The sequence below is a fragment of the Sus scrofa genome, chromosome 3 (assembly GCF_000003025.6).
Source record: "Sus scrofa isolate TJ Tabasco breed Duroc chromosome 3, Sscrofa11.1, whole genome shotgun sequence".
Classification (NCBI taxonomy): domain Eukaryota; kingdom Metazoa; phylum Chordata; class Mammalia; order Artiodactyla; family Suidae; genus Sus; species Sus scrofa.
In genome coordinates, this window is record NC_010445.4 from 107,139,130 (window position 1) to 107,158,843 (window position 19,714).

At 36.3% G+C, this 19,714-nt stretch overlaps 1 protein-coding gene across 1 annotated transcript in view; it reads right to left on the reverse strand.

Annotated features, from left to right (window-relative positions):
* Window positions 1–19,714, reverse strand: part of BIRC6 (baculoviral IAP repeat containing 6) — a 256,404-nt gene that overhangs the window by 126,163 nt on the left and 110,527 nt on the right. Inside the window, 10 exon segments of the mRNA XM_021087656.1 lie at window positions 2,423–2,550; window positions 4,294–4,404; window positions 5,125–5,258; window positions 5,790–6,009; window positions 6,630–6,976; window positions 7,836–8,044; window positions 8,226–8,440; window positions 11,070–11,169; window positions 11,407–11,730; window positions 12,553–12,740. Of these exon segments, the coding sequence (XP_020943315.1) occupies window positions 2,423–2,550; window positions 4,294–4,404; window positions 5,125–5,258; window positions 5,790–6,009; window positions 6,630–6,976; window positions 7,836–8,044; window positions 8,226–8,440; window positions 11,070–11,169; window positions 11,407–11,730; window positions 12,553–12,740 (1,976 nt within the window).

The window sequence follows — 19,714 nt, forward strand, 5'->3', positions numbered from 1 at the left end:
GGCTGTGGCATAGGCTAGTAGGTGTAGTTCTGATTAGTTCCCCTAGCCTGTGAACTTCCATGTACCGCGGGTGAGATCCTAAAAAAAAAAAAAAAAGAAAAAATACAATTTTTAATTTATTTTGAAATAATACTGATCTTAATCAATAATATACATTGCTGTACAAAAATATTTTTCCCTAACTGCTTGAGAATAAGTTGGCATATGATAACCAATCATCCCTCAACACTTTTGTGTGTATTTCCCAGAAACAAGACGCTCCTCCTAAAACCACAACACAACCACCAAAAGCAGAGAAGTAATGTCAGTGCACTACTACCAACTGACTATTCCTCAGACCCCACTTTAAGTTTTGCTAACTATCCCAATAATGTACTTCATAATAAAGCATAAAATACTAAAATATTGCTAACAAAAATCTACTGAGTCATACTCTAGGTTTGTTTTTCATCGTTATATCCTAAAGTAAATAGAGCAAACATAAATTTTAGCTGAATTTGAAAAGATGATCATTGGTATCACCTGAAATTATTTAAGAGTCTCAAAAAGAAAAAGAAGAGAAAAGCTTCATATCATTTTTCTTGCAAAAGTCCAATAGTTGCTGATAGCTGAAGAACTTGGCAGTGAAAAAAATTTAGTGCTAAGTCACATTTTTTAAAAAGCCCAAAGCTTTCACTAACTTTCCGAATCTTCAGGGTTTTCATATAAAATCTCATTTCATCCTAAATCAACTATACAAATATTTATAGATGACACACTAAGCTCTATACCGAGCATCAAGGATATAGTATATATTCCTGTACATAATGTAAGTGAAAGAGGAAGACACACTTTTAAATATAATTGTAATAAAGAACTGGCTCATGAGAATCTAACATCAGGAGTTCCCACTAGTATCCATGAGGATGTGGGTTCAATCCCTAGTCTTGCTCAGTGGATCAGGGATCTGCCCTAGTCTTGCTCAGTGGATCAGGGATCTGGCATTGAGTGAGCTGTCGTGTAGGTTGCAGAAGAGGCTCGGAACCTGCATTGCTGTTGCGCAGGCATAGGTGGCAGCTATAGCTCCAATTTCAACCCCTAGCTGGGAACTTCCTTCATATGCTGTGGGTGCGGCCCTGAAAACAAACAACAAAAAAAGAATCTAACATCAGTTATAAACTCAGGTTAACAAAATAAAAGAACTGGGAGTTCCCACTGCGGTTTAGTGGGTTTAGAACCCAACAAAGTGTCCATGAGGATGCAAGTTCAATCTCTGGATTCTCAGTAGGTTAAGGATCCGGTGTAGCCAGCAAGCTATGGTGTAGGTCGCAGGCTCAGATCCAGCATGGCAGTGGCTATGGCACAGGCTGGCAGCTCTGATTCAACCCCTAGCCTGGGAACTTTCACATGCCAAGGCATGGCCATTAAAAGGGAAAAAAAAAAAAGAATCCTGACATAAACTTATGATAAATATAATAAAAGGAAAAACATAGGATACATGGGAAACACATTTTCTGGATACTAATTTAGAAATCAGGCAAGGAGTTCCTGTCGTGGCTCAGTGATTAACGAATCCGACTAGGAGCCATGAGGTTGCAGGTTCTATCCCTGGCCTTGTTCAGTGGGTTAGGGATCCAGCATTGCCATGAGCTGTGGTATAGGCTGCAGATGAGGCTCGGATCCCCGTGTTGCTGTGGATGTAGGCCGGGTGTAGGCCGGTGGCTAGAGCTCCGATTGGACCCCTAGCCTGGGAAAGTCCATATGCCGTGGGAGCAGCCCAAGAAATGGCAGAAAGACAAAAAAATAAAATAAAAAAAAAAAGAAATCAGGCAAGAGCTCTTTGAGGAAGTGGTCTGAATAATAAGTTAGATTATCCACGCAAAACTGTAAATAAAGTGGTTGGCGGGGGGAGAAGTTGGAAACTAGCTCATGCTAAAATCGTGGATGAAAAAACTGGTTGAGGTGGTCCAGGAAGTCAAATTTAATATGGCTAGAGAAAAATGCTAACCTGAAAGTTAGATGGGCAGATGTCAGATACAATAAAACCATGTTAAAGAGTTTGACTGTCATCCAAAGGTCAACTGGATGCCACTAATAATTTAAAGAAGGAATAAAATGATCTGAAAAGAATTCCTTGGGCTGCATGAAAAATGAATCAGACTGAGAAAGAACCAAGGCCTTTTGACTATGCAAATGATGGCCTCACTGAGAATGGCAGTAATAGAGATTTGAAGAAGTAGACAGTTTAAAAAGGACATCATCAAAAAGCTGTAAACTACCTATTACTGCCATTTTATAAGTAAGGAAACTCACTCTCAAAAAGGACAAATAATTTTCCTAAATTAAGTAGTTCATGAAATGTCGTACTGAAGATCTGATGGCAGGTCTATCTTATGCATTGTCTTAAACACTACAACAAATAAACAAAAATACTGAAAATTACCTGTTTATGATGAACTAGCTGCTTTCTTATTTTTCTGGAATACAATCTATCAAGGCTACTGCTGCCCTTGGAAGACCTATTTATGTTCTGGGTGTGCAGATTATTGTTAATAAAACTCCACTGGTTACCTACAATGCAAGGAAAAGTTATGTTAATAATTCCGTGAAACGTGATTTTAAAGTATTATTCATACCCAGACTACACGACATAACTATGTTAATCATGATTAAGCAGTTTTTGATAAAATTAAAAAACCAAATTTAGTTTTTTGAAAAAATTAAAGAAATTGCTAAGAAGATCTGACCTTAGAAAGGTTAACTTAGACCCTAAAAGACTTTAAGACCAGAGTTCTCTTTGCCTCCAATCTTTCCTTTAAAATAACTGCTATCTTTCACCGTAACTGTTTAAAATTAATCTTGTACGTTGCAACTTTGATAATGTCATTCAACTGTAACAACAAAAAGCTCACTAATGCCTATTTCAATTTTCCATGCTTTTGTGCAGAGGTGCAAAAAAAGGATACTCAGTAATTTGAGTTAATGACTGCAAAAATAAGGTTGAATAGTTCAAAAACCATGCTGTATAGCTCTATTTATTCTCATTTTGGAATGTGCCCAGACTATTCTTTACATGTCATTCTTCTGCTCAGTTCAGACTCAAATCCTACACTCTATCTATTCACAATCATTTTCTTTCATGTCTGCTTAACCTAATGACCTCATTTTCTATTCTCTACAATCCTTCTGTTAAGTCAATTCAAATTCTTCAAACTCTAAAAGAATGTCTTCCATCAAAGTGTTTCCATAATACCTGAATGGTATAAATAAAAACTAAGGCTTCCCATATTATCTGTTATATTCCAATTTTACAGGTAGTTGTATTTAATTTTGTCTTACCTCTAGATCTTATAACTAAGTAAATTCACCAACAGATACATAGTAATTTTAAAAATATATATATGACACATTACCTGTATATGAAAAGAATGCCCCACTCTATTCGAATATAATGTGTAGCATAAACTGATTTACCTACAAAACATCTCAAGATATCTTTTTATAATACTATAATCCTAACAGTGTATAAAATTCCAAATTTTAAGGTATTTGTCTGTATTTACATATTAGATGAGGATAGTTCATAAAGTCTTGTTGACTTGGAAGAGGGAAAAAAAAAATTAGTCTTGCAGTTAGATCTCCTTACATTTAAAAAATTTTCTTTCCATGCTTCAAGCTTATGGAGAAAAATTAAACTCATAAAAATCTAGGAATTTCTATATCGAAGCATAAAAGTCCCTGGTAGTTAATTAGTGAACCATATTTTATTTTATTTTTTTATTTATTTGTCTTTCTGTCTTTTCTAGGGCCACACCCATGGCATACAGAAGTTCCCAGGCTAGAGTTTAATTGGAGGTGTAGCTGCCCGCCTATGCCACAGCCACAGCAGATCAGGCAGATCCAGCCAGATCCAAGCCTCGTCTGAGAACTACACCACAGCTCACAGCAACACCGATCCTTAACCCACTGAGCAAGGCCAGTGATCAAACTGCAATCTTATGGCTCCTACTCGGATTCGTTAACCACTGAGTCATGACGGAAAGTGCAGTAGAACCATATTTTATAATGGCAGATGGAAGGATACACTATACTAAATACCAAAAAACTGCAATAACTCTTCAGATTTCCTTTTCATAAACTTCACTTATACATATGTTATTCCTGGTAAAGTTAAATAATATTTTACATTAAGTTACATACAGCTGGAATCTCCAAGGCAAAGCCAGTTCTGGAAAAACTGCAGTCACTGAAATTTCCCACCAACAGATTATTATAAACTTCTGATACCTGTCAGAAACCTCTCCCTGTCTTTACCATTCAAAGGTTTCTTTGCAGCTGCTGCTTCATCTTCTACAGTTGCCACATAGTCCAGCAACCTGGAAACCAGCATAACAACCCAACTGATCATGGGAATATCTAGTACTCCTAACAGAAATGAGAAGGAAAAAAAAATCATACTTTACTGACGAAGTATGGTAAAATAACTATAAAATTAAGACTTTTATAAATCTAAAAACCATACAATTACAAATACTAGTAATTACTTATAACAAATCTCACAACTGAAGCCTATGGCCACAAATCAAGTAACAAATTTAATCTAATGGAAGATTTGACAAATACTTCATAGTACAAAAATAGATTCTTAAGTGTACCTTGAATCTAACAAATAACTTATAAACTAGAAAACAAGGTATAAGATGCTACTCTTAGATTTCAAGATGAGTGAAATAAACTTCCAATTTACAATTCAATTTAAACTATGTTCTAAATCTTTATTCCAATAACAATTTTCTTGCTCAAATGAAGCTCATTATCAACATGAGAGATATGAGAACAGCAATGCTGCCATAAAGCTTAAACTCTAGAGTTTGATTTTAATTATGACAGTATAGGAATAACACATCATAACTGTTTCCAATTCAAAATTCACATACAGAAAAGGTAACACATTTTAAAAGTGATGACTGTATGGAAGTCAATCACATGAAGGCTGGTCATTCTAGAGAGTCTATGTCCTAAAAATAATAACAAAATGTGCAGCGAAATGAGTACTAAAATAAGTATTTCCGCCTAGACATTTTATAAAAGCTGTATCTATAGGAATCTTACATTTGTATTAAAGATCACTACTTTAAATAATACCTTCTGTCCTCCTATGCATGGGTAACTGTGGCTGAAGAGGTGCCAGTAAATTATCCAACAGATTAAGTAAGCTTTCTAATACTCCACTATTACTAAGTGATCTTTGACCAATGCAGGAAAGTAACATGAAGACTCTAAAGAAAAAAAAAAAAAAAAAGAAAGAAAGAAAAAAGAAAGCTAGAAATAAAATACCAAGTATGAATCAATTTAATCGTTCATTTAAAAAATACTTCACATTGTAATTTAATAGAGTAATGATAGAATATCTGGTTATTAGCAAGATTTACATCTGGAAATATGAAGATAAGATTACCTCCTTTTTCAGCTATTGGTTATACTTTCTTATTTTTCCCACAAAAAAAATCAGGTAGAGAGAATGTTATCATAGACTCAAAAAAATACATTTGACACATAAAGTAATAGGATCTAATAAGAAATACTTGTAAACATGATAGAAAAACTCCATAGACTTAGGACACTAAAGAATGTAGTGCAGTTATATCATGAAGAATCTTCAATATACCCTTCACTGGGCACTCCCCAAACTAAAAAGACATGCTTCATTTCTCCACACTCAGGATCCATATTCACAATATTTCCAAATCTGAACATTATGGGAAGTATAAATCACTAATAACAAATTACTCCAATATTTTCTGACCTACCTATCCTGTGGAAAGATGAGAAGCTGCTCTGAATTGTACAATTCCTGAAGAACATTAGAAAGAAACTGGCCCCACCACCGTTCACCACCACAGAGCTGAACAAGTAGAAGACCAGTATGTAACCGTATCTTCGGGGTTCCACTGATGCACAGGTGTTTAAAAAGCTCTTCACAGGCCTGGGCATGAAATGTACTCTGCAAAACTGCAGGAACAGAGTGTCCTATTACAAGAAAGAAAACAGTAAAATTTCCTATTTAAGAGTATGCTGTAGTATCAAATCTGCATGCCTAGATATGCTTTCTTCTTTACCAGAAAATTTTGGTCTAGTTATCTTACTAACTGTTTACTCCTTATACAGAGAGAGTTTTAACTGCTTAATACATGAGGAAAAGAAGAATTAGCACTGAAATCAATTATATTTCTTGTATGTGGAGTTAGGTGTATCAGATGGCTGGTCTGACTATGTTTGTGTGGTATGTATGTGTATGCAGACGCTCGCACCAAATGAAGTGATCAAAAATAGCTCCTGGCTAGAAAATGACAGTCCTATATTAGACAAGCAATTTTATTAACAGTTTTCCCTATTGTGCTTTCAAATATTATTTATTATTTTTGCCACACATCAATAGCAGAAACTCAAGAAAAAAATAAAAATCCATGTAAGAAAAACCTATAAAAATAACAGAAAAATGAGTCAAACTAGAAACACATTTCATAAATACATCAGAAAAAATATCAAAATAAACAATACTCCAGGAAATAGTAAAACAATAAAATATGCAAGAAAAATCACATCAAATATATTTCCAGCCTTTTTAAGTACTTAAGCCAAATACAAACCATTGGAAGAGTGCAGAAGGCTGAGCAAAGTATCCAATAAATATCTGATGATAGTACGTAACTGCTCTGTGGAAGACATCTGAATTAAATCTTGTGGATCTGATGTTTCACTCAACATCTTCCTACTTGCGCCAAGAGCTACTCTGAGCCTCTGTACAGCGTTATGAGCCAAATTTAGTTGAAGCTGTAGCTGAATGCAGTCTTGATAGGCAGAAAAAACTCTACTGTCCTCCTCGACTGCCTTGTCTGGCTTTCTCAAAAAGTACTGTGCATTGTTAGCACTGTTGAGAGGAGGGAGATCAATACTTTGCAATAAAGTTTCCAGTCGATGACAAGCTAAGTTATACCTATAAGTAAAAAAATAAACAAAATTCCTAAATTGTTCTCTTTGACATATACACACACACACACACACACACACAAAATTAAATCCCTAAAACAAGTTAACAACCACTAAAAAGAATTAATTAATTGTTTAGTACTAGAGTTGCTGTTGTGGCTGAGTGGTAATGAATCCAACTGGTATCCGTGAGGATGCGGGTTCAATATCTGGCCTCAGTGGGTTAAGGAGCCAGTGTTGCCATGAGCTGTGGTATAGGTCTCAGAAGCAGCTCAGATCCCATGTTGCTGTGGCTGTGGTGTAGGCCAGAAACTGCAGCTCCAACTCAACCCCTAGCCTGGGAACCTCCATATGCCACAGGCACGGCCCTAAAAAGACAAAAAAATAAAAATAAAATTGTTTAGCACTAAAAAAAAAAACCAAACCAGACTTTCCATTGTGGCTCAGGAGTAACGAACCCAACTAGTACTCATGAGGATGTGGATTCAATCCCTGTCCTCACTCAGTGGGTTAAGGATCCAGTGTTACCATGAGCTGTGGTGTAGGTCATGCATGTGGCTCAGTCCTGGCATTGATGTGGCTGTGGTGTGGCCAGCGGCTCCATCTCCGATTCGACCCCTAGCCTGGGAACTTCCATATGACATGGGTGTGGCCCAAAAAAAAAGGGCAAAAAAATAAAAAATAAAACCAATTATTTAATCACAATATATTAATGCATTAAATATTATTAGAACATGCTAGTGTCCTCCTTCCTTTTGATCTTTTCTGTTCACTATGAAAAGATATTTCTTCAGAAATATATGCAAGACATTATACAAAACACAGGGTTTCAGTAAGATTAAAATACATTGTAATTTTCTACTAACCTGCACTGTATATCCTCCTGTAGAGCAACCATCATTGCTAAATGCTGGTCAATTTCAGGTTGGTTTGCAGATTCTCCCTCACCCCTCAGAGGATCATGCATTAATTTCAATTCACTCTCCCAAGGCAAGATATAGGTATGACCATAGTAAAATCCTAATGGAATTTTAGCTCTGGCATTTGTACTTCCATAACGTCCAATGACAGTGATCTGAAATGAAAACTTATAAATATACATGCCCACCCATCTACAATAATAAAAAACTGACCTATATATTTTAAAAGATAAATAACTATAAATTATAAAAAGATACTTTTAAGTTGTCTGAATATTTTCCATTACTTTTTTAAAAATGGAAAGCATATCAATTCATTTTCTTAAAGTTCTTTACCTTCATGAATCTGCACACAGGAGGTGGTATCAAATCATGAAGAATGAGTGAATGGGTGCTTATATCAGTTGCCACTACCAATCGCCTCCCATCTACCTCTTCTCCTAATGTCCAAATGTCAATTGACAAGGAGGCCAAGTCTCCACAAGTGGGAATCAATACATCTGTCAACAGTATTGGTCTGCCAAAATCCAAGGTCACAAATCTCCTTGCTCCTATGAGAAATATAGCAATAGTTGACATAAATTAGCAAACATCAATTAACTTGAATTTTTTGTGTGTGTGTGTGTGTGTGCTTTTTTGTGCTTTTTTAGGGTCAGACCCATGGCCTATGGAAGCTCCCAGGCTAGGGGTTGAATCAGAGCTACAGCTGCCAGTCTACATCACAGTCACAGTAACGCCAGATCCGAGTGGTGTCTGTGACCTACACCACAGCTCATGGCAATGCCAGATCCTTAATCTGATGAGCGAGGCCAGGTATCAACCCTGTGTCCTCTTGGATACTAGTCGGATTTGTTTCCACTGAGCCACAACAGGAACTCCAGGATACATTCATCTTAAAATACAAAATCAACTTATTAAAGTACAATTAAAAAGTTTAATAATTTTCATTCAAAAATCATCTAAAACATCAATCTATGTTAATCTGAATCCCAAGACTTTAGTAAAAAATACAGAATAAGTTTGTTACTATGAAAGCAATCAACTGTACCTATAAGCTTAGTTTAAAACATTAGAGGGAGTTTCCTTTGTGGATCAGTGGAAACAAATCTGACTAGCATCCATGAGGACACAGGTTCAAACCCTGGCCTCACTCAGTGGGTCAAGGATATGGTGTTTCCATAAGCTGGGGTGTAGGTCGCACACATGGTTCGGATCCTTTGTTGCTGTGGCTGTGGTGTAGGCCAGCAGCTGTAGCTTCAATTAGACCCCTAGCCTGGGAATCTCCATGTGCTGTGGGTGTGGGCCTAAAAAGACATGTATACACACATAAAACATTAGAGCCAAAAAAAGTAAATCATCAAAAACAGAACATAGATTAATTCCATAAAGTGCCTATCTGTTCTTCTTTCAGTTATTTTGTCTTTTTTTTCCCCACAACTAGATGATACCAAATTGTATGACTTGATTTTGGTTTTCTTAAGTCCTGTTTAACATCTTTTGGAGTTGCATCTTAAACTGGGGTTAAGCAGTAAAGCTCTTATCACATGTAGTCATTACTACCACACTAAAAAAATTCCCTTAGGAAGGTCTTCCAACGGAGACAACTAGAGGTTATCTCAAACAATGCTTTCTTCTCCCTTGACACATCACTGTCTCTTCAGCTCAGTAACAAATGAAGTTTAAGGCTTACTCCTGAAGGCCACACTAAAGAGGTAGTAGGTCTTTTCTGTGTAAGCTCATATAAATGAAAGATGCACAGGTTACTGAAAGGTAAGAATGATCTGAGAAAAACAGAAGAGAAGATTTGTATCTCTCATCTCACACACACTCCAGTGAGTTCTCACTGTGGAACAACAGGATTGGTGGTATCTCTGGAGGGCTAGGAGGCACGTTCAATTCCTAGGCCCTGAAACAGTGAGTAAAGGATCCGATGTTGCAGCTGTGGCAGGTCTGCAACTACAGCTGGGATCTGATTCCTGGCCCGGGTACTCCATATGCCACAAACACCATAATTCTCCTCTTTAGGGGGCTTATGTGCCAAAGTCAAGTTCATAGATTTAAAAAAAAAAAAAAAAAGAATCACAGTGTAAACAATAGCTTACATATTATAAGACTGGACAACCATAAGTTTCACTCTAAATGTTATAAAAACTAATGTTACCATTGAACGATAAGTTCCTCAGAAAACACCATTAACACTTTGCTTCTCTCCCAAAAAGGAAACAACCCAGTTCAATAAAGCAAGTATGGTTCCACTCTTCATATAATGAAAAGTAATATGGCATACATTATATTCACGTTACTTCCACCTAAAAATCATACCTAGGGATTTTGTTAAATTCTGTTGCTGCACAAGCCCAGAAATAATGGTACAATAATAAGGTAAATATTGACCATAGTCTATCAGTAAACATGCTTTAACTGAAAGCACCTATCTTGATCACAGGTCTCTAGCATATAAGCATGGTAAAAGCCAAAGTAAACTTTCAATGACCTAGAGACCAAGAAGTGTTATTATACTTACTTGATTATTATACTTAGCAGTAATTCTGTCAGCTATTCTCAAGAAAGGGTTCTAATACTAGAATGCTAGTCTGAGGAATATTCTGTAAATGTAATTTTTAGTTAATGGTAATTGAGCAGCTACAACGAAGGCAGATATTTATGTTAACTATGGTTCAACAGATAAGATTCATATAAAAGGAGTTCCCATCATGGCTCAGCGAATCTGACTAGCATCCATGAAGATGAAAGTTCGATCCCTGACCTTGCTCGGTGGGTTAAGGATCCAGTGTTGCCATGAGCTGTGGTGTAGGTCGCAGACATGACTTGGATCCTGCGTTGCTGTGGCTATGGCCACAGCTACGTCTCAGATTAGACCCCAAGCCTGGGAACCTCCCTATGCCCCGGATGTGGCCCTAAAAAAAAAAAAGGCAAGATTCATATAAAGATCAAATCCACTGTTTGGGAAGAATTAATGAACCTACTCAATAGCACTCTTCCATTCAACTTGGTAAGCACACAGCTTAAGCTTTATGTAATTCTTTTTCTAGGGAAAATGAACTTTTCCCTAGAGCAGATATGATTTATTTGCAGAGGAAAATCAAACTACAAAATATTAAGTCTTGAAAGGGCCAGCAGACAAGGGAAGAAAGATATTTTAAGAAAGTAAAAGATTACCTGAATGCATTCGCTCTATAATAATGGACTGGTGAGGTGGAGGTTGAAGAAAATGTGAAGCATGAGAAATCGCAAGGGCTAGACCAGAACCAAGTGGATTCTAAAAAAGAAAAAAGTATAACTCTATACTGATATCACTCTTACTCTGTAATAACCATAATATGAAATTAAAACATCTCATTTTCTAATGTACATTCTATAATATTTAGTAAAGTAAAACAATCTTATTTGAATATAATAACTTGGCATAATAAAATTGTACCTTTTAAAGTTAGTATATACATCAAATTATTTTTAAATGTCTAAGCAAATACCTACTTAAAATATAATAATTTACCATTCTGGACTTGTTGGAATTTTTGTTATGTGCAGCAAGATTGACTGTTGGGGGATCAATAACTGAGCCTGGGAAAAGCTGTGCAAGTTCGGCATTAATCACAACGGAAACTGCTTCATTGGGTGGGGTGAGTGGTGGAGTCATAAAAAGTGGTGTTGTTTTTGGAGTGGGTGGAATAACATCAGATGGATGAATGAAGAATCCAGGGGCTGCCACTGGGTTGGATGGCACAGAGTTGTGGCCAGGACCTACTGCTGATGCTGCTGACGCTGCTGCAGCTGCTGCAGCTGTCGTCTGATGTAACTTGGCTTCCAGCTTTGCTTTCTGTAAAAGAAGTAAAAGCAACAAATATAGACTAATCCTGCCTACCTAAATTGTGGGGAATACCGCATGGGTATATATTATGATGAAAATAAACATGAATAACTGGATCCCAGTTCCGTAAAAAATGAAATTAGGTAAAAAATGGACTTCACATGAATGGAGTATTTCTATGCTATATACATATACATATATATATATACACACACACACATATACGTATGTATGTATATACTTCCTTAAACAATTGATATAAAATTTTCTGAGTATCTGGGAAGTAGGACTTTCTCAAAGCAAAGTGAAAAGGAAGCAAAACAAATCTAAGTAAGGAAACAAAGTTCTCAAAACAAAATAGTAATAGAAAGCAGATTCTAAAGTTGCTCAACTTGATACAATTTATCACCTAGAATTGTATAGGCTGCATTTCAATCACAATGAAACCTCCAAAACATCTGCTAATTCACACTGGTTTAATTGGTCTTTAAAATGTTTAAAATGTAGGTTTTTCAATCCATAAAAACAGTAACTGGAAACTCTAATGTTTGACCAAAAGCATTTAAACAGAGTAAGAATGGATTTTACTTAAAAGATGACAAAGAAAATAGCAATTATATTTCCTCAGATATGTATCAAATAAAATGCATTTACATAATTTTTAAAAATTTAAGTATATCACAAAGACATTACCTCGATTTGTGCAGAAAATAATTAGCTCAGATCAATCAACCTAATTTTTCCTTTACGAAATAATGATCATTTTTACAGTACTTTTTCAGCTTTTGAAGTTTAGAGACAGCATGAACAAAGAGCCAAATAGTCTCCAACCTGTTGCTGAAGCTTCAAAAGCTGCTGCTGTTTCTCTTGCAGCACCTGTAGCTGTTGCTCGGCTGAAGCCATTGCATGAGAGAGAGACTGCAAAGCTACCTGGGCTGCTGAACTCAGGGCTGTCGAAGCTTCCCCAACTGTCCCAGATGATAGTCCACCTACTGCAGGAGTAACCCCGAAGGAACTCACTGGCACAAGACAAGGGGGGGAAAAAAACAGGATGAAGAAAAGTTTCACAGAAAAACATATACAAAGCATAATATTCTGACACTAAAATTCAGCAAATATTCATTTTAAAAATAGGAATCTTAAAGTTCCCACTGTGGTGTAGTGGGTCAAGGATCCAGCACTGTCTCTGTGGCAGTGTGGGTTCGATCCCCAGCCAGGGGCAGTGGGTTACAATCCCACATTGCTACAGCTGTGGCGTAGGTCACAGCTGTGGCCAGGATTCAATCCCTGGCCTGGGAGCTTCCATATGCTGTGAGTGTAGCACCCCCACCTGAAAGAAAAAAGAAAAAAAAAGAAAAAGAAATCTTAACAGTAAAAATATATGGATAATAGTATTCAAGTATAAGGAATCCAGAAATGACTTCTAAATCAAACAAAAATTAATGCATTTTTGAGTTTAAAAATATTTTCAGCATAGAATAAATTTTATTTAATATGGCTAAAATGAAAATACAAAATGAGAGTAATCTTACACAATTTAAGCATAAGAAATAAAGCGATTTTTGCTTTACTAAGTTTTCCTACAGAAACAATACTTCCTTTCCCCTCTTCTAAAAAACTCAAAAAACCTTCAGTTGTTAAGAACATCATTTAACAAGACTGATGACACCTATCTCCTCATTTTCAACTAAAGCCTAGACAGAGAATCTGGACCATAGAATATGTAAAGCAATGTTTCCTACCAAATGCTCCTTCAGAACACTAACAAGAAGAGAAGCATTTTCCTATGTATAGTCAAGTTCAGTCTGGCACATACTGCTTATCCATAAACATTATCATCATTAAAGGTGTATGAAATTGCACAAGGTTAACAATTTTGTTGACTTTCCCTTTCAATGTTATTCAAATATACAGTACAAAATGATTTTTTCTCATTAAATTTTTAACCAATATTTGAGAAAAACATTTTGGGAAAAGACAAAAATTTAATTTCATAAATCCACACACCTGTGGTCAATTAATCTTCAAAAAGGAAGTAGGAATATAAAATGGAGAAAAGTCTCTTCAGCAAGTGGGGTTGTCCACCTTTCCCAAGCTGGACAGCCACATACAAATCAATGAAGTTAGAAAACACTCACAACATACTCAAAATGGCTTAGAGACTTAAATGTAAGACATGATACCATAAACTCCTAGAACATAGGCAAAACATTCTCTAATATAAATCATACTAATGTTTGCTTAGATGAGTCTCCTAAGACAATAGAAATGAAAGCAAAAATAAACTAATTAGATCTAATCAACTTTTTAAGTGTTTGCACAGCAAAGGAAACCATGTAAACTGGGAGAAAATATGTGCAAATGATGCAACTGACAAGGGCTTAATTTTCAAAATATAAAAACAGTTCATACAACTTAACAACAACAAAACCAATTCAATCAAGAAATGGGCTGAAGACCTAAGCAGAATATCTCCAAGGAAGACGTACAGATAGCCAAAAGGCACAAAATGCTCAACATAGCTAATTATTAGAGAAATGCAAATCAAAACTAGAATGAGTTATCACTTCACACTGGTCAGAATGGCCATCATTTAAAAGTTTACAAATAACAAATGCAGGTGAGGGTGTAGAGAAAAGGGAACCCTCCTACTGTTGGTGGGAATGTAAATTGTTGCTGCCGCTACAAAACACAGAATGGAGGTTCCTTTCGAAACTAAAAAGAGGGTTGCCATATGATACAGAAATCCTATTTCTGAGCATATATTCAGAAAAAAAACTAATTCAAAAAGATTCATGCAGGAGCTCCTGCTGTGGTACAAGGGGATAGGCAGCATCTCTGGAGCACCAGGATGCAGGTTTGATCCCCAGCCCGACACAGTGGATTAAGGATCTGGCATTGCCACTGCTATGGCTCATATCAGGCCCCTGGCTCAGGAACTCAATATGCTGTGGAGCAGTCAAAAAAGAAAAAAGAAGATACAAGCACCCCAATATGTAGAGCAGCACTATTTACAACAGTGAAAAAAAGAGGACACAACCTAAATGCCTATCAGCAAATGAATAAATGAATCAATAAATAGGATGCAGTGTGTGTGTGTGTGTGTGTGTGTGTGTGTGTGTGTGTGGTGTGTCTGAATCACTTTGTGGTACACCAGAAACTAACACCAACATTGTAGATCAACTATACTTCAATACAAAGAAAAGACAGAAAGTCAAAACACAGGAGAAAAAACAAACAAAAACCCCTTAATTCACAGGTCTGCAAACAGGAAGTAGAGGCCAAGTTTAATAACTGCATTAATTTTAATATTATAAAAAGCCTTTACCAAAAGTTAAGGAAATAGAACTACTATCATAATAGCAAATGTTTAGTATGTATTACCTACCACCTTACACTGCTTTAGTAAAAAAATGAGCACCCTTGAAGGGAAGGTACTATGATTCTGTTTTTTAGTTGACTGGTAAAGAATGGTTCAGAGAAGCTTCCTTGTAGCGCTACATAGTAGTAGAACTAGGGATAGAACCAACATGAGGCAAAGAACATGGAACTTCCATCATCTTGTCTGATCTTTGCAATGACCCAAGAGTTAAGTACTACTGTTATCCCATTTTACAGACAATGAATCTAAAATTGAGGGAAGTAATTTACTCATAAACATTTGAAAAGGAAGAAAAAAAACAACAGGTAATCTGATAGCTCTGACTCTGACAGCCTACCTTCACATCTAACTATGGCTATGTTATGCCAGAATTCATATGAACTCAAAAAAAAAAAAAAAAAAAAAAAAAAAACAAGCTATAATCACAAGATAAAAAAAAAACTATGAATAGCCACTTACAATTAAAAATTTCTTCAACTTAAAAAACTTATAGTGCAACCATTCTACACCTCATTTAACTTACAAAAATTCAACTACATAAGCATGGTCAAAGAAAGAGCAATCGTAATTCCTATAAGCTGTGCACCCCAAAATGAAATCCATTTGCTCCATCAAATGTTCTCCCGAAGCACCAGCAATAAATTCCAACTCTAGGAGTCCCCATCGTGCTCAGCAGTTAATGAACCCAACTAGTATCCATGAGGATGCGAGTTCGATCCCTGGCCTCGCTCAGTGGGTCAAGGATCCAGCATTGCCGTGAGCTGTGGTGTAGGTCACAGGTGCAACTTGGATCTTGCGTTGCTGTGGCTGTGGCATAGGCTGGTGGCTACAGCTCCAATTGGGCCCCTAGCCGGGGAACTTCAATATGCCTCGGGTGCGGCCATAAAAAGACAAAAAATAAATAAACAAAACTAAAATTCCAACTCTAGAGGGAAAATTACTAGACTTACTGAAGCATTTATATTGTACTTTTGGGGTAATTTAAGTGATTTCTTTCTTTTTTTTTTGTCTTTTTGTCTTTTTGTTGTTGTTATTGTTGCTATTTCTTGGCCGCTCCCGGCATATGGAGTTCCAGCTAAGGTTGAATCCGAGCTGTAGCCACCAGCTACGCCAGAGCCACAGCAACGCGGGATCCGAGCCGCGTCTGCAACCTACACCACAGCTCACAGCAACGCCGGATCGTCAACCCACTGAGCAAGGGCAGGACCGAACCCGCAACCTCATGGTTCCTAGTCGGATTCGTTAACCACTGCGCCACGACGGGAACTCCTTAAGTGATTTTCAATATTAACCACATGTACTTTTAGATCACTACTGATTTTAACATCTAATGCCTAGGAGTTCCTGTTGTGGCTCAGCAGTTAAAAACACAACTAGTATCCATGAGGATGTGGGTCTGATCCCTGGCCTTGCTCAGTGAGTTAAAGGATCTGGCAATGCATAAGCTGTGGTGCAGGTTGTAGGCACAGCTCAGATCTGGCATTGCTGTGGCTGTGGCATAGGCCAGCAGCTGCAGGTCTGATTCAACCCCTAGCCCAGGAACTTCCTATGTTGCAGGTGTATCCATTAAAAAATAATAATAAAAATAAAAATAGAAAAATAAAATAATATCTAATGCCTAATAATATTTAAAGGAAAATGAATTAAGTCACAACAAACACTTAAAATACAACAATCCAAGAAAAATAAGTCATCCCACTACTATAAAACTAATTTCAAAATCTTTTGCACAGTTTGAGTTTTCAATATCATTTTATGTTTTTATACCAAGAGCCTCTAAAACTAGATATAAAAATAATAGAGGTGAGAACAAGACAAAGATGACTACTGTCACCATTTCGATTCAGTATCATACAAGAAGTCCTAGAAAGCATAACAGAGCAAGAAAAAGAAATAAAAGATACAATTAGAAAAACAACAAACTGAAACTGTTTATTAAGAGATGACATAATTGTATACATTAAAAATCTCTAAGAATGTACTACCTATGAGAATTAATAAGTTAATATAGCAGTGTCACCAGATATGAGAATCAATCAATTACATTTCTATACACTAATCAATTATAATTATACACAAATCAATTCTATTTCTATATACTAGTAACAAAAGAATGAAAATAAAACTAAGAAAAATATCACCTATAATAGCATAAAAAAAACATATAGCTAGGTACAAATCTAAAAAGGATACGCAAAACCTCTAGTATATGAGGAACTATAAACACCACCAAGGAGTTCCTATGGTGGCTCAGTAGTTAACAAATCCAACTACGAGCCATGAAGTTGCAGGTTCAATTCCTGGCTTCACTCAGTGGGTTAAGGATTCAGCATTGCTATGGCTGTGGCAAAGGCCAGCAGCCGTAGCTCCGACTGGACCCCTAGCCTGGGAACCGCCATATGCTATGGGTGTGGCCCTAGAAAAGACAAAACAATAAAAAATAAAAATAAAAAAAATAAAAAATAAAAAAAAAAAAAAAAAAAAAAAAAAAATAAAAAATAAAAATAAAAAGATAAAAAAAAAAATAAAAAACATACTGAATACCTAAATAAACTAAAGAATATACCATGATAATGGACTGAAAGCCTTGATATTAAGATATCAATCCTACCAAACTAATAATCAAATCCCAAATTAAATCATAATAATAAGCTCTTTTGTGTATAAACTGTAAATCTGATTCTAAAATTTAAATGTAATTACTGAGAGCTAATGCACAGTATGGTGATTCCAGCTAATAATAACACTATTATATACTTGAAAGTTCTTAAGAGAGTAAATCTTAAATGTTCTTACCACAAAAAAATAAATGGTAATTCTATGATGGGATGACGCTAATTTGCTATGGAGGTAATTAATCATTTTATTATAACATATAAATGTTTCAAAACAGTACACTGTAATTCTTACATCTGCTCAATGTTTTATGTCAATTATATTTCCATAAAGCTGGAAAACATGCAAATACAAACAACCTAAAATCTTTATGAAAGATTATCTGTAAGAAAAAGTATGTTGGGGAGTTCCCGTCATGGCTCAATTGTTAATGAATCCAACTAGGAACCATGAGGTTGCAGGTTCGGTCCCTGGCCTTGCTCAGTGGGTTATGGATCCGGTATTGCCGTGAGCTGTGGTGTAGGTTGCAGATGCGGCTTGGATCCTGCGTTGCTGTGGCTGTGGTGTAGGCCAGTGGCTACAGCTCTGATTAGACCCTAGCCTGGGAACCTCCATGTGCCATAGGAGCGGCCCTAGAAAAGGCAAAAAGACAAAAAAAAAAAAAAAAGAAGAAGGAAAAAAAAAGAAAAGAAAAAGAAAAAGTATGTTGGGGGAATTCCTGTTGTGGCTCAGCGGTAAGAAACCTGACTAGTATCCATGAGGATGAGGATTTTGTTCCCTGGCCTCGCTCAGTGGGTTGAGGATCTGGCGTTGCTGTAAGCTGTGGTGTAGATGGCTTGGATCCCACATTGCTGTGGCTGTGGCCAGTAGCAGCAGCTCTGATTTGAGACCTAGCCCGGGAACTTCCATATGCCACAGGCTTGGATCTAAAAAGCAAAAAAAAAGGAAAAGAAAAAGTATGTTGGTGTTATACATACACCCAAGAGAAATGAAAAAATATATCATGTAAAAACTTACACAAAAATGTTTACAGCTGTATGTTTCTTAATAGCCCCAAAGAGGAAATAATCCAAATGTCCATTAACTGCTGAGTAGATAAAACAAAATATAATATATCCAAAAAAATTTTAAGTGGTATAACCAAAAAATGGAGTATTACTCAGCTATAAAAAGAATGTACTTATACATGCTAAATGATTGAAACTTAAAAACATTAACCAAGTGAAAGAAGCCAGACAAAAAGGCCACGTCATGATTCCACATTTACATGTAATATCCAGGGTCGGCAAAATAGATTTGTGATTGCCAGGAGATGGGGGAGAGGGGAATTGGGAGTAATGCTAATGCCTATGAGGTTTCTTTCTGGAGTGGTGGAAATACTCTAGAATTAAGATAGTAGTGATATGTGCACAACACTATGAAAACTTTCTATATAAATTTTCTAAATGTTGATAGATTTGTACTATCAGGTTTTAAGAATTAGTAAGAGTTACAATAATTAAGACCATGAGGTATTGGCTCAAGGCTAGACAAAATGACCAATGTAACAGAAATGACTCACACAAATCGCAGACACATGATCCTGACAGAGGTAACATTACAGTAAAGTGAAGGATGAATGGTTTTCCCCCACAAACAATTATGCATCAGAAGAGAGAAAGAGAAAAATAAGATCAATTAGAAGAAAATATCCATAGTAAAAGATGAGATTTTAAAAGTTGAGATTATATCAGTTATGGTGATGAAGTATAACACACATGAAACTGGAGATGCAAAAAAAGAGAGCGAATAGGGCAGAAGCACTGTTTTAACAGCTAAAGGCTGAGATCTTTCTAAAACTGATGGAAGATACCAAGTAAAGATTCAAGAAACCCTATAAATCCCAACCAGGACAAATACAACTGCAATTGCATGTAGGAACATCACAGAAAAACACTAAAAATAGAGAAAGAAGTGGGGGAAGGGGCGAAAAGAGGGAGGAGAGGAGGGGAAGAA